This window comes from Epinephelus moara, chromosome 19 (assembly GCF_006386435.1).
Source record: "Epinephelus moara isolate mb chromosome 19, YSFRI_EMoa_1.0, whole genome shotgun sequence".
Classification (NCBI taxonomy): Eukaryota; Metazoa; Chordata; class Actinopteri; order Perciformes; family Serranidae; genus Epinephelus; species Epinephelus moara.
This window is the reverse complement of record NC_065524.1, coordinates 18,949,467-18,965,221: the sequence shown is the minus strand read 5'-3', so window position 1 is coordinate 18,965,221 and position 15,755 is coordinate 18,949,467. Positions and strand designations below refer to the sequence as shown.

General features: G+C 39.7%; 1 protein-coding gene across 1 annotated transcript in view; it reads right to left on the bottom strand.

Moving 5' to 3' along the window:
• Positions 1-378: 378 nt before the first annotated feature.
• khdrbs2 (KH domain containing, RNA binding, signal transduction associated 2) overlaps positions 379-15,755 on the bottom strand; it is an 83,923-nt gene continuing 68,546 nt past the window's right edge. Inside the window, exons 7-9 of the mRNA XM_050071457.1 lie at positions 3,721-3,803; positions 2,913-2,971; positions 379-545 (exon numbers count right to left, since the gene is read on the bottom strand). Coding sequence (XP_049927414.1) covers positions 451-545; positions 2,913-2,971; positions 3,721-3,803 — 237 coding nt within the window. The 3' untranslated portion in view covers positions 379-450. The remainder of the gene's footprint in view (positions 546-2,912; positions 2,972-3,720; positions 3,804-15,755) is intronic.

The window sequence follows — 15,755 nt, the reverse complement described above, 5'->3', positions numbered from 1 at the left end:
CTAGTAAGCTGTGATAATCATTGCATTAAAGACAATGAATGGAAACTAGTTTGTCAAAGTCTGATACATAATTTATAAGAAAAATATCTATAGTTTAATGTCAAAAATCTGAAATAACTACTTTTTTTTGTGGGGCGGCAGAGGGGGAATGAAAGGCATTTAAACAGCCAATTTTAAGAACAACCTTCCTGTACATGGATGAGCATGGGTGAAAGTCACTTTTCATTTTCTCTGTATTTTTCAAAAAAATGACTCTTTCCTGAATGAATAAAGCAATCTGAATACTGCAGTAATGTTAAGGTTTGTGGTTTTATGCGCTTTAATGGGGTTATTTTTTATTTCGATTTCTGAAAGAGACGGAACAAAAGAAGCAAACGTTACAACATTTTATGAGGAATTTAAAAAATATATAAAAAGTTTGAAATTGGAGGTCACATATCTGGAGCACCTTCAGTATCTACCATAGGGATGTTTTCTGTAGCCCCCTCTTGTCAGCCGTAAAACTGGGGCTTTGAGACTGGGACGGGTAGTGGCCCACTCCTCCTCTGCAAAGACAGTTAAAAAAACACATTGAAGAAAGCTGCTGCGTCCCCTGTGCTATCACAAAGTCAAACTGTGAGCTCAGGTATCGTATACTTTCCCTCTCACAACCCATTTAACCAAAGACAAGAAAACTCAAGCGAGCAAATTCTATCCCAGCGACTATAGAGGTTTCTCTCCACAGAAAATGATTTTCATAAGCACTTTGCCCTCTGTTGGACCAGTACGGAGATGTGACTGTCAGCAGCTCTTTCCTTAGAGCCAAATTACATAAAGATAGCCACCTCTGCTGCATGGCACATTGCACTGCTTCCAAATAAGAAAGTGTTTATGGAGCAGAAAATCAAATCATTGCCCCCTTGGTTTTTGGTTTGGTCCGACCTCAACACCCCAGTGCACAGTTCATTGTGCTGAAAATGAATGAGCCTGCAAACCGGCTGTGGCAACCAGCTTATCGCCGCCGTCATGTGACAACATTGTAACTCCACTCATGGTGATTTTCAATATTTTTGCTGCAACTGAAGCTTTAAATGTTTTAATCAATAGTCAGATGCAATTTTAATACCCTTTCTCTTTTGAAACCTAACACAGTCTTTGGAGGATTGAATAGAACTTCCAAAACAGTTGGTGTTTTTGGAGATACAAGATTGTGTTTACCTGACAGCAGTATTGTGTGCACAGCAGAGGTTACTAAGCCAATAGTAACAGCTTTTCTGGAACAAGCCTACGAGGGCACATATCCAAAAGGCAAAACACTCCACCTTTACAACGGGCATCAGTTAGCCCCCTGAGCTTCCACTGGCACATTTACTGCTCTAGTCAAATGCAGCTCATGCAGGTCATGTGGTGCATGCAGGAGCAGCCCCCTGGGTGAGGATGATTAGAAGTGGGTTGGAACCACAAGGCTTTTTCCTTTTGTTCCTCTGCTTCACAACATCTTTTAAATATCAGTGCAGCAGCAGCCAGGATTGTGCGGCCAAGACTTTTTTTCTGGTCAGGAATGAATTTAAATACAAGGATGTTTTTTTTTTCTAAAAAAAAGTCTGCTTTTAAAATCATACACGCTACGAATGTGACTAATTACCTCCAACAAAAGAGGCACATTACTGTTGCTTTTGTAAAAGTACTGGTTTAAAGTTTGGTACAAGGATGGCACTGGGAAACGTTTTAGGAGAGGAGTTGTTGCTACTACATATTGTACAACCAGTGCTGTCCTTTTCTAAGTAGTGTGTAGAGCTGCAAATAACATTGTTTTCATTTTTGGAAAACCTGACAATTATTTCCTTGATTAATTTTGTGAAAACATTAAAAGAAAGTTAAAAAAAAATTAAAATAAAGTACTATTTCCTAAAGCCAACGGCAAAACCTTGTAATTGCGTGCTTATCTGACCAACATTCAAAACCCCAAAGATGTTCAATTTATAAAAAGTGTTTTCAGACCAAAACGTTCTGGAGACTCCCTGAGAGGACATGCCCTCTGGAGAGCTCCCCTAAGAACAGGCGATATAGTCTATAGTTTAGGGTGTTGGATGGGTCAAACAAAAGCAAGACTATGACCCAGGAGAAAGACTGCTCGGCACACAAAAGACTGCTCGGCATGTGTTTTTCACATCGCGGGCATTTTTCACGGACATTTTTACAGGAAACTACAATGCGGAAGTGCGCTCGACTATGGAAGCCCGAATGACTGCAGACATTCCTCGCGGAGTCCACTCCGCTTATAATACGCCCAAGTCTGTGAGCACCTTTACTAAAGCATTAACTTAATTGTCAGTCCATTTGTCCATGTTTTCTCCCATTTTTTTTTCCTGTCAAACAGTTGTTTGTGTTTTGCGTTTTTAAAAAAATGGTGTTTGCTGGTGCTGCATTGGCTCATGTGTTTGACCAATCATCGTACACTTGGGTCAATCACAGTTGCACATGTGCTGGGAGTGTACCTACTCTGAAAAAACTCCCTCAAAATGGCGCTCTACAATAATTCATAGTTCTTGCGGAGCAGAAACAAGAGAAAAGGGGGTTCTCTGGTCCAAAAATGCCTAATGATGTAAAACAAAGAAAATCTGCTACTCTCACAATTAAGAAATTGTAATCAGAGAATAATTGGCATTTTTGCTTGTAAGAAGACTTAAAATGGTGAATTGGTTATCCAGCTGCCAAATACTTTTCTGTGGAATGGCTCAAATGATCAACTAATTGCTTTGGCTCTAATATTGTAATTATGACTGTTGCCCTTTTGCTACGATAGACAACTGACAGTGTGGGCAGGTAGAGAGAGGATGGACGACAAATGAAAAAGAGTGTGACTCATGTTTGGATCAGTGTTCAGGTCACAAAAACAATGTTCTGCCAAACAGAAAATAAGTCGTACTTACTGTAGTTGTTGTAGGATTCATCACTGGTTCCATGTCCGTATTCATAGTAATCTGAAATGCTAAATCAGACAGAGAGGAAGGGTAAAAATAGGCTGGCACTTTTATATGTTTCTTATCAAATACCATGTTTAAAAAGAGGTCACATGTATGTTTTTTTTTTACTACATGAGAAAGGACTTTTTCCTGTAGCAGCTGGGCACTGTGGTTTATAGCAAACATTGCTCAGACCAGTGTAAATAGCACATTTGCTGGGGACTAGTTTTACAGTAGCTGCGGATGTATACACATTTGGTGCTCTAGTGAGTATTTACAGCAGCAGGACGATGTATGTGGCATTAACTGCAGTGCCCATGTTGCTCACTGATGTGTTTTTAATAGTTCTTGGATGACAGTGGAGCTTTATAGTCACATATCATGATGCACTATCAGGCTGTGGATACACAGCTTGTTACATGACACTTGTCAGTGGGATCACTTCAGTGTTGGTTTGGTCTTTTTATGAGATTTGTTGACAGTGAGAAAAATAGAAATATCATCAGGCTTGTCCTTTTGTCAAATTAGAGATAAAGGTGTTAATTCATGGTTCAGGCTAAATGTTGTGAGTAAACAAATAAAGTTAAGTGGATATCTTAACTTTTTATTAATGAACATATGTAAAGCTGAAATGTAAAGCAGGGATGGCCCATATGACAGCTGCTCACAGTTGACCCTTCACATGCTGTATTCTAGGTGACAGCAGACAGATGGTGATTAAAATAAAGTCCCTTTTTGTTTATCCAGCATTTGTGTGTACGTGTATAAACATTACCTCTTTGACTGATTGCTGTAGTTATCTTCATAAGCTTCGTAACTCTCGTCATCATATTCCCCACCATACCCATCATCATAGCCCTGCGAGGAAACATGCAGGAAGCATTAAAGTCTCCTCATCTCTTCGTCTAACTGGTTACAGATGAATATAAAAACAATCAATACTCGGCTCCGCAGGCAAAGTCCATTACTTTGTGTCTATAATAGGAGAGGAAACAGGAAAAATTCATGTCCAACAGAGATTATTGATTAAGGCTTGCAGGGGAGCATGTCTCACTAGTGGAGCCTAATAGACACCTTCTCAGACTTAAACTGCAATATGGATCTCAACTATTGATAAGTCGCTGTTCGAGAATGAAGCAGAAAAAGCCAGCAAGTAACTACAGTCATGATAAATAAAAATGGCCAAGCAGTATGCAGCACACAGTAAAGACTTGTGAGATTTATGTACAGTTGTATAAATGCTTTGCAGAATGTCTCTCCTCCGACGTTTCCTCCTGTAAGTTTTAGTAACCACATTAAAACAATAAGCCTCCATTCTGTGCAGCTGTGAGGCAGGTGAAGCATCAATTTATTACCCTTGTTTGTATGTTTCTCATAAACACAAAGCACTATTGTTCTTTTCCAGCACAGAAGGAAGATCCTTTATTGTGTTTGATGGTATCAGTTCTGCAGTGTACTGTAATAATGACAATAAGCTTTCAGGGACAGAACTGTCTGTGCAAGTAAACATGATAACTCTAAGAAACTTCGGTTATCAGTAGATGTGAGGGACTCGAGACTTGAGACAGTTGGCTTGAGAGGACTTGACATTTTTTTTAGTAAATACTTGAATTTTTCTAGCTATTAAAAAGTTATGTTTTCTTTTTGAAACATAATGTTTGTCCACCTTTTCATCTTGCACAGCTGTATAAAGGATAGATACCAAGATGCATGTAAACATCTCACTCCTTTCACTTTGTTTTGCCAACTGCATAAATATTCATATAATCTCATCAATTCAGGATCATCAGCTCTTTCCCATCACATATTAGATGCTGAGAAGGTTGCTGCTTCTTTTCATCTTTTTTTTTTATCACTGGTGGACTCAAGGGTGTCATTTCCACAGGGTATATAGGGAGGACATGTCCCGCTCGATTTTCAGTATCTGTTTTTGTCCTTGTCACTTTTTTTTCAGTTTGAGTTGATTTACTCCAAAAATCGCTGTAAACAGACCAATATCCTTTGACTGTCCAGCTGCCAAAACCCAGATCAGAGAGGAGAGGAGCTGATATGCTCGTCAGAGATGCTTTCAATTACACTCACAGCAATTAAGTTTGATGAGCAGAAGTGAGCACTGCGGTGTGTTTTTTTTTGTCTTTGAGATTTTAAGAGACTTTCTGATTAAATAAAGGTTTAATAAAGAATAAAAATAAGGTGTGGAAAGCACAATAACCAGCTTCATCATAATTTGTTTTTGCTAGATTAATATGAATGCAGGAAACAGTGAACACCTGACTTCATTTGATTCACCCCACTGAAACTAAACCTACGCCCTTGTGTGGACTGATGCGTCCCAAGAAAGTACTCCACATAATATTCTGTTAGATGGTTTATTCATGACAGCGGGGATAATCAATCTCAGCGGACCAAAGGTGCACGTAAACAGCTTAACCTGCATAACACCTTAACTGGAGTGAGGCCAACACGTGTGCAGAACAGTAAGCTTTTGTCTGCTCTTGTATTTGTTGGATCTCGCTCACTGAAAGATATTTAGTGGAGTTTAAAGTGCTCATGCGTCTTTCTCATCACGATCTAATCTCTTCTAATCCTCTGCAAACTTGCTATTTCAAATCAAGCTGATGCATACAAGTGTTTGGTTCGAAATCGAAATCAGCCAAATGAAATGTGTGAAAGCTTCAGTGAAGCTGGTTCATGCCTGAAGTGACCTCAGCAGTGTGTTATTCCTGTCTGCCTGTAACAATAGAGTAATGTCATCTTGCTTTTAGTGTGGCTGCTATTGGAAATGCTTTGTGACACCTAGGCAGACACATCAGTGTGAAGGACATCAAGTGCAGCAACACAAAAGAAATTATATTTAAGGCGCACTCTCCCTTTCTTGTCGGGTAACGCCGATACAACCAGCTCTGGTTTCTGTATGCCTCTATTTGTGTGAACATGAATTTGACTAAATTAAAGTTAGGGATTATGTCAGGGATTAAGTTGTTCAGAGGATCCAATACTTCTCCTTTTCTTGCATGAGTCTTACCCGACAAAGGCCGAGTCGGAGACCTGCGTATCTCAGTAATTGACTGTTTTGTTAGCAATCCCATATGACAAATCGCTCCACACTGGACCATAAATGTAAAGCAATCACTGGATTAATTTCAGTCACATGTATTATAAAAATAAACCTTCAGTCATGATAAAGAAATACAGCAATGAGAGGTCATGTAAAACTTGAGTTCCTCACAGTATACTTATTAAGAGGGTGAATTTGACCAATGACCTGTAGTAACATTCTGTGCTGCCTTAAGCGGATAAAGATGTTGTTGTTCTTAGATGTGAAAGAAGAACCGACTATATAAACGATAGAGACACTGAACTCATTTAAACCTACTGTTTTTCCAGCATATTGTTTGTAGCTGTTTGTTTACTGGAATGTGTGTGTGTGTGTGTGTGTGTGTGTGTGTGTGTGTGTGTGTGTGTGTGTGTGTGTGTGTGTGTGTGTGTGTGTGTGTGTGTGTGCGCGCTCAGCTCACCATGAGCAAAGTATTGATAAAGCTATCTCAGTGTTGTGATGCTGTTTACACTTTATAACACAGCAGCTGTCTGGTTTTTACTTTCCCATCTAGAAAATGTTTAAAGTTAAACTATTTTTTTTTTAATAGTATTATTCGTGTAACAATAAAGGTTCTTCTGAAGAAACTTTGTGTCATACTGTTGAGTTTACTGCAGGATATGTGACGGTCAATTGACTGTGGGCCTATGGAGCTGTAGAAGGAGCAATATTTTGTACAGCTAAAGTTTGAAGGGTGCTGTCTTTCCGAAACCAAAAGCATGAGAACAAAAATTTAAGAACCGATTTAAACTGTGTTTATCTGGTCTATTGTAAGCCATTATCACGCCCGGCGAAACAGCTGATAGGTCTACCGGTGCTCTGTCAATATGTGCTACTTATCGAGATGAGTTACTTAGCAGTTCTGCACGTTTGTAGTATTACATGTTGTAATATCAAATGACTCTGTAATAGGAGCATTATTGGATATTGGCCTATCAAAAAATGCTACCCCTGAAATCTCAAAGATGTTATAATGGAGAGAATATAAGGAGGATTTTTTTTAACAGTACACTTACCCCTGTTTGAAATCATTTTTCAATAGTACAGCATGAATCTGCTATTGATTTGTGCTTGGTAGCATTTTTCAACAAGGCAGCATAAACCTACAAAACACCGATTAACTAGCTCACACTAACAGAACTAACCTTGCATTACAAAAGAACTTTGTGTTTCTTCGAAAGTCATGAGAATATCATTAGGCTGCTGTGTTATTAAGGTTACAGATTACGTTAGGAGAGGCCCCATTCAAGAACCACACATCAAAAATAATCCACAAATTTCAGTCACAGAGTTGGTGTTAATTAGCTGCTAGCCCAACGCTGTCTCCTCAAAATCATTTTTTTATGTTACTAAACTACTTTCTTAATCACGTTTTTTGCAGCTACGTAATCGCTGCCTGAATTATGTGCAGAGATTATTTTTCCTTCAGGTAATGAAACACTACATTCACGTGCTGTGTAGGCTTTAGAAGGAGGACGCTTGGGGGAATGGCGGACGTACAAAGTGCAGGACCCTGACACCAGTACCCTAGGTTCAAGACCAAAGATTTGCAACAAGACAAGTTGAAACAAGCAGCTACTTGCAATGCGCCGTTCTGCAATATTCTACAAACCTGCCACCAATGCAGCTAGATGAGACAGCTGCATATAATTTGTAGCTTCTTAAAATATGAATGAGGATAGTCATAGTGAGATACGGGCTACAGTTGCATTTGTAGTAGTGATGAAACGGCAAAAAACAGAAACAGAATGAGGATCAGAATTGAGCAGAATTGACCCACCGTCTGACACAGGCACACCGCGAGGACAGGAACAGAGGGCTCAGTGGGGATGGAGGAACTGCCGCAGCAAGTGACACAACACATTTTGACTAAACCAGCCAACTTCACCACAAGCTGATTGGCTGTAGAAAGTGTGAGTGCTTTACGTTCTAAAACCAGCCACCGGTGATTTGAGCAGCTGAGTTGCAGGGTACACCTTTGCAATGTTCTAAAACAGTTTTGTCTCATTGTAAATCTTTGTTCTGAATTTGATTTTAGGTTAGGCAACAAAAACATTTTGGTCAAGGTTAGGGAAAAATCCTTTATTTGGTGAAATGTTAATAAAAAAGGTAATAAAAAAATACTGCTCGTCACTACAAGTGGATCCTGTATTGCAAGACTGCCTATTTTGGCATTAAACAACTGAAATATGTTGCCAGTAAACATTTTATTTGTTTAGTAGCAGATGCATTAATTAGAAACAGTTCCTCATCATATTAATAAAAAACGTGATTCATTCTGCATTTTGTTTCCCTTAAAATGTATTTACTGTTTCAAAACAGTTGTATATAAACGCCATTACTAGGAGTTGACTAGCCATAGCTGATGAAATCTTCTAGACAACCTGTTTTTGATTAGTTCTGTGTAAAATAATAGACTGATTGTTTTAAAAACTGGTGTATTTGAAGTGGTTAAGTGGTAAGTTGTCTGCCTGCTTTTTTGTCTGCAGCGCCAGTTTACTACTAACAAGTGCTGCATGACTTTTGGTCGTGCAAACATTTTTGAAAGTAAATGTCAGATAAGTAAGTATAAGTATATGTATGTGTGATCACACATTAAAGGAGCTATATGTAAGAAATCTAAAGCAAATAGTCGTAAAATCCTCCTAATATGTCACAGAGACTAAGGAATAATGTTCATATAACATACTGATCTCACCGACAACAATAGTACAGCCAGAATATTCGCATTTAAAAATTTTTTTTGCAGTCTGCAAATTATGTTTATGTTTTGAATTTGTGTTTTGGCCTGTTGCGCCACCCACCGCCGTCTACCAGTCACGCAGTCAGTAGAGTCTCAGCATCAGTTACAGTTACGACTGAGCTACAGCAGCACGGCAAGCAGCATTAGCAATGTCCCGGTACATAGCATTAGCAGCCGGCTCCTCCTCAGCTGTATCCCGGCAGCAGCGTTAGCAGTGTCCCGGTACATAGCATGAGCAGCCGGCTCCTCCTCAGCTGTATCCCGGCAGCAGCGTTAGCAGCAGAGAAGCCGGACTTGCTCGAACCGTCCGCTGGAAAACCGAAGATCAAGGACGCGGTGACACGGCCCTGCCACGGCAGCCACCCGTGGGCAAACAAATCAGTCTCCAGCGTGCCGCTGTCCAGCAACCTCAAATCTGTAGGGGAGGGGGGGCGGACACGACTCGCGGCAGTATTTTGAATATGAGTGCAGTAACTGTTTTGGCCACATTCTTACATACAGCGCCTTTAAAGTGGTGGCATGTGTGATGACAACCGAGCTATCTCCATGACAACCAAGCAGCTGTCAGACTGAGGAAGACAATGCAGCTGAAAACTCAGAAAAGCTATTATAAAGGTTGGCCTTGAGTTACATTTATATTTTTCAAACTATATATGTATGGTTCTAGATGACGGGATTTGTGTTAAAATTAATTTTGAAATTGTTTATTTATTTGTTAAATTGTTTAACAGGGACAATACAGATAAGCATGGTTAGGGAGAAGCCATACAACATATGTAATGAATAATGAAGCCTTTAATACGATGTCAGCTCAAAGAAAACATAACAAACGTTCATCACACTCTCGCTTATCTCCCCCGCTGGCCTCAGTATTAGTTTGACCCACAACACAGGCTGCATTCATATTCGACAAGGTGTCGTGTGTAAATAGTCCAGCCCCTAATTAATGAGGCTTGATTCCTCCAGTTTGACTCTCATCTGTAAAAACAATTAACACTGGTCCTTTTTAACAAGGCAGAGGAAATAAATCAAATGTTAACACAAGGGTGGAGAGTCCTCGCTCAGTGTAATTAGGACAGCGAGAACCTAAAGGCCCTTAGCACTGTGCTTCATTATCAATTGACAACCTGTATGTCCCCTGACAGTGACTGATCTTCATAGGGAGCTGCCTGTGAATGCCTCTCCACGCTGCAGAATGGGGAGGAAAATGAGATTTGCAGCCCTTTGTCTCAGTGAATAGATGCTGCTCTTCACTGCTTTTACCTGTGCAAATTCAATCAGCAGGTGCCCTTTGTTGTCGGTTACACACTTAAAATATGAGTTTACTTTTGAATATAGCATTTAGTCAACTTGCGTTAGGGTTGAATATGAGAAAAGGACAAATTTCACCACATGACATAATGACAAGATTGAACCTTGATTGCTTTCAAGAATGTGACATTAAATAGTATCATGTTTGTCATATTGACTGAACGGAGGCTCAAGAATAAAATAAACTCCAGATGTTATTGTTGTACTCGTTGTGCTCGTTGGTTTAGCATTAAATATAACTGCATCTGCTTTGTCCCTCACACACGGCTCCAGTCCCCGGTGATACGGCTGAGGCCATTATGCATTCTACCTGAGTTTTTCTTCTATTAAATAATCGAGTGGAAGTGTATGTCATACATCTGTTTTAATAAACAGGAGAGTTCTGCATGGAGAATTTCCATAATTAATCAAACAAATGTGAACTCAGCAGTGTCTGAGCCCATTGTTACAAAGCAATTACAGCAGATGTGCACAAAGGTGGCCTGAGAAACCGCTCTCCTTCAAGAAATACACAGAATCTCACAAATCTCACGCATCTTTTATGTTCATGAAATAGATGATATAGGGAGAATTCCCCCCCCCCCCCCCCCCCCCCGTTTCAAAAGGGTGTCCTTTTGCTTTTTCCACAGTAGATAGATTAGACTTTTTTTTTTCTTCAAAGCCTCCCAAAGCTCTGTGTTTAATCACATTATGGCATTTCCCGCACTGCCTCGGTATGGTTGCAGGGCTCAGGTTTAAAAACCAAGCTATGCGTTTCAATTTTTACCAGCAATTTGTACGATTCATGGTCTGCTGTCAGGGACCGAATTCTGCATCACTCCCCAGATTCCTCTCTTCTATCATCAGCCCTGACATTAAAAGATAAGATTTGATCCAGATGGGATTTGATCTTTAACATTAAACTGAGGCCATGGTCCCAGTCTATACAAAATGCCATCAATCACATCTTTAATCTCCCTCTGCTCTCCCTTTGCACTTCTCTCATGGAGGAACTTATGCTGATGATTACAGTGAAATGTCTCAGTGCTGCTCTTTCTGGGGCATTAGCAACATTCCATCATTAAAGCTTGTTTAAAAGTCACAAAATCCTGGTTAACAGTGGTAATTTTAGCACCTTGGCAGCATCACAAACTGTGCAAAGCTAAAGACCTGCAACAACTGTAAGTACTATACCTATTCCAACTGTGTTTGAAGGCATAAAATACACACATTCTGAAAAGTCGTGCCACATCAGATCGAATACTGTACTTTGAGAGTTCAACAAGAGAGGAAATTTAGTCTTGTGCAAATGTAAAACAATTAAAAATACAATTTCACACAGAAGAAACTGGCTGATTGCTGAGCTAGCATTTCACTTATCACTTGAAAACAGATGTCTTTTCACTCGATGACAGATCTGCTTTTCAAGCACTTTCACTGTCAGACAGTTAAGAGACAGTCTCATGCTTAGGTGGCCCACCATGTGTTTGTGAAAATATGATGTGTTTCAAATTATTACATCCTTTAAAGGACTGAATTGAGCATTTTTCTATTTTCATTCACATTTTCAAATTAGCCTATAATCAATTGATCCTTTATGGATTAGTAAATCACCAAAAGGCTTATCAAATTATCTGAAATGATACTAAAAGCCCACTAACATCTTTCCTCACAACTGAAAGCCTGACAGCAATCAAATTCTAGATTAGGTGGATTTTATATGACACCATGTGAAGAATCTCTTACAAAAGTGTATCAGCCCCAAACAATGAAACTAACACAATAATGCTGACTTGAGCTTATAAAAATATTTGCAGCACATTGCATGGAGGTGACACCTAAATTTATACCCTGCAATCCACTTCTCTTCCAAATCGCTGCTATCCTTTAAGAGGTACAGTAATGGTCACTGTCACTGTATTAGTTTTACAACACTGACAGTGTGACAGAGTCCATTAATCACCACAGTCTCCAGAGGAATCCCTGTTACATGATGACCTGCTCCGCAGCAGAAACACAGGAAGTGTTTATGGGTACCTCACCTCAATTGTATAAATAGTCCGTCATTCATTCACTAAACACAATGACTGCGAAGATGCATGCGTTACTGCATGCGCCGGTTAAAGATAAGCAATCCTAAGCAAATCGGAGTCTGGCAGAAGATTGTGCAGCGATGTTAATAACTTGTGTTGACTGCATAAAAGGATGTGGGACAATGCAACTCCAAAATGCTGAACAGCGTCTGATGTTTCTTTTATTATTCTATTTTATAAAGTTAATCCCTGTTCCGTATACTGATAAAACCCTGTAGTAAAACATTATTCAAACCCTTATAAAGAAAAAATAAAAAGTGTTTCCTAAAACATGTATTTACATAAAGCTACCAGTGTTTAGATACATATAAGTAGAAGGTGGAAAAGCAAGATATTCTCCACTAATTATGGACTAATGAAAATTGTTCATGCAAAAAATTACTTATTGTTAATTACTGGTGATTAACTATTTACAAACTGCCAATTAGTGTGCTGTCACAGAATTTTAATAAACCCTAATTTACCTGATTGCTACCTCTCAATAACTCTGCTTACAGTGAGTGCCATGAGTGCTTGTGAGACACTGGTTGTCACCTTCTAAAGGATGTGGCTGGTATTGTTGTGTTTCTTCTTATTGTCAAGAAATCCAAAAGAGAGACCAAAACCATTAATTTACAAGTCCACATTTCTCAATACTTGGTGTATTTCCTACAATCTCCTGTGGCCCAGAGTCTATTGGTTTTTACAGAAAATGTAAAACTTCATATTTTGTTTTTTTGAAAAGGCTAAATAATTTATTAGAACAGCTGGGCACTGTTGTTTTTAGCAAACACTACTCAAACAGGAGTAAATTGTATTTTTGTTGGGAATCATTTTCAGCTGTGGATTAACACACATTTGGCGCTCTAAAGCCCCGTTTCCACCAAGCAGTATGGTACGGTACAGTTCAGTTCAGTACGCTTTTTTTCGCTGTATCCACTGTGAAAAGTTGTGGATGGTACCAATGGAACCGTTCTGTACCGTTTCCATTTTTGGTCCCACCTCTGTTGGGGTACCTAACACACAGATCTGGTACTAAAAGGTGGAGCTGTGAACACTGCAGTCCATTGATTGGTCAATAGCGGACGGTCACTGTGCTCAGGGCTGAGTTGTGGCTGGTTTTGAGGCTCATGTAACCACTGTTCATATTGTGAAGAGTTTTATTAGCTGTAACTATAAAATGTTTTGCTGCCTCTTGCAGCAGCTGTAGTCTGAGAAAAATAATTCAGTGGACCGACTGCCGGCGACTTTTAAGGTGGAACATTTACTTGAATGTTACTCAATGCATGAGTTAATGACGTGAATCCATCAACACACCTTAAATTTCAATGTGTCAACTTTGACCATTCCATTAGTTTTTATTGTCTCTCTTGGATGACATACACTTTTAGTAATGAGTGGCTCTTCAAGCATTTAAAAATATTAATTTCGACTGGGTTATGTGAATGGCATATTCTACTCCTCAGTCGGAGAAAAAAAAAGAGCATCGTGGATGTCTTTCTGTGGGCTCCGGCAACACTAAACCCCTGAGCTTGGGGGCGCTTATTCGAAAAATCGTCGAATAGTTGCCATGGTTTTCGAATAGTGTTTTTGCTTGTGCTGCCCATCCCTAGTTTGCGGTGGAAACGCTAGGGTCTAGGTGCTATGTCTGAAGGGTTACTTTAGGCTCCAAAGGTACCATATGAAAGTGTTTGGTGGAAACAGGGCTTAAGTTGCAACAGTGTGGCTCACCGATGTGTTTAACTACTTTTTGGACAACAAAATAGACTGTAAAAAAATTAAGGTTAAATTAAGGCTACCCTGATGTCACCCATTGGTTTGTGGATGCCTTGTTTGGCATTTCCTCTGTTGCCATCTTGTTTTTTTGTGTTAGAAGCGACCATATTTGGAGGAGAGGGTAAAGAAGAGGAAGATGATATACTTTATTAATCCCTGAGTGGAAGTTAAATTTTTTCACTCTGTCATATACACACAGGAAATACACACACATGCACAAACAGGACCTAAACATGCATTAAATGAGGAGACGTCAGAATGAGGGGGCTGCCAATGGACAAGCACCCTGAGCAGTAAGGTGTTTTGTGCCTTGCTCAAGGGCACTTTGGCAGTTCCTAGGACGCACACTGGCACCTTTTCAGCTACCAGTCCACACTCTATATATGGTTCCCAACCCAAGTCCCTAGAGACTGAGCTACTGATGCCCCAAATCCAAAAGAAAGGAGCTCTGGAGGAGTGAGGGGTGGATCTGACTCATAGACAGTGTTGACGCTTCAAAGACAGCCTGTGACTCAGGCCGCTATGACCTTAATTGTGCATAACTTTAAACCTTAATAAAATGTAAATGGGTGCATTATATAAATTCTAACCCCCGGTACATTTGTCACGAATGTTGAAATTTGACTTTAAAGACCAAAACCTTTTTTGTACCAGGCTGTAAACATGTTTATTTCTGCTGTAGATTTGGGGATTTTAACATGGCGGTCTGTCGGTATTGACTCACTTCTGGGAACAGCCTCAAGTGGCCGTTCCAGGAACTGTAGTTTTTGGCACTTTGACGTTCATTTTAGCCCTAGAGGTTGCCACTTGTGAATATGGTATATTTCAGGCTCTGGCTACACAGATGATACTTGTTGGTATTATTATTTCATTTCTGGTTTTGGTTTTTCAATGGGATTTGTTGACAGCAACACAAAAATAAAATAGCCTTATCCTTTAACATCCATCAGATGTCAGTCAGTTTGGCCTTGGATTTTTCTTACAGTTTAATATCAAATAAGACTTGGGAGTGCGAATCTGTCCTTGCTTTTGGCAGGGCTGCTTTATGGTTTAAACAGTGTTGGACAAGTGAAGTCTCGCAGCATTCTGCACCTGAATGGTAAAGCCCACCTTCAGTCATTGCATAAACAACTTCACTCTGAAGGGAACGAATAAAACTGAGAATAAAGAGTGCTGATGTAAAGGATATAGCAAGGTGAGATTTGTGGGAGAAGAATAAAAGTTCCATTCATAAATTATAAAGCAAAAACGATACATGATAACTAGCAGCTTTCCATTGAAGTTTTTAAATCAATACCACCCTCGATTAGATACAATTATGGACATTCTCACAGTATCACTTTTATGAGACGGACTGACAGTTTGACAGAGTCCATCAATCAGCGGTCTCTGGAGACGGCGACATGATACCCATCCACGCTACTGTACTTTTTCCCAAAGACAAATACAGGATGTAGCAACAAAGACCCATCAGCCGCCGCTGATCTAATATTGTGTTTCAGCAGATTGTACAGTGCAGGATGCTTGTAGCGGAATAACAACATCTTGTATGCTCAGTGTTGAAAAAAACAAACATACCTGGACCTTTGTATAAAGAGGCCGTGCTACATTCTGGAAACATGCTCAAGGAAAATTGTGTAATGTAGAAGGAAAAAACTAGCAAAGTGAGATATGAGGGAAGAAAATGTTCAGGACAAACTCATCTTTCCATAATCCCCTAGTCTCTGTGCTCCCACCCTTCTTTCCAACCTCCAATTACAAAGAGAAGAAATGCCTCGCTTTTTACTCCTCAGAAATACACAGGCTCTACATCAGAACTCAATTTGGTTTGG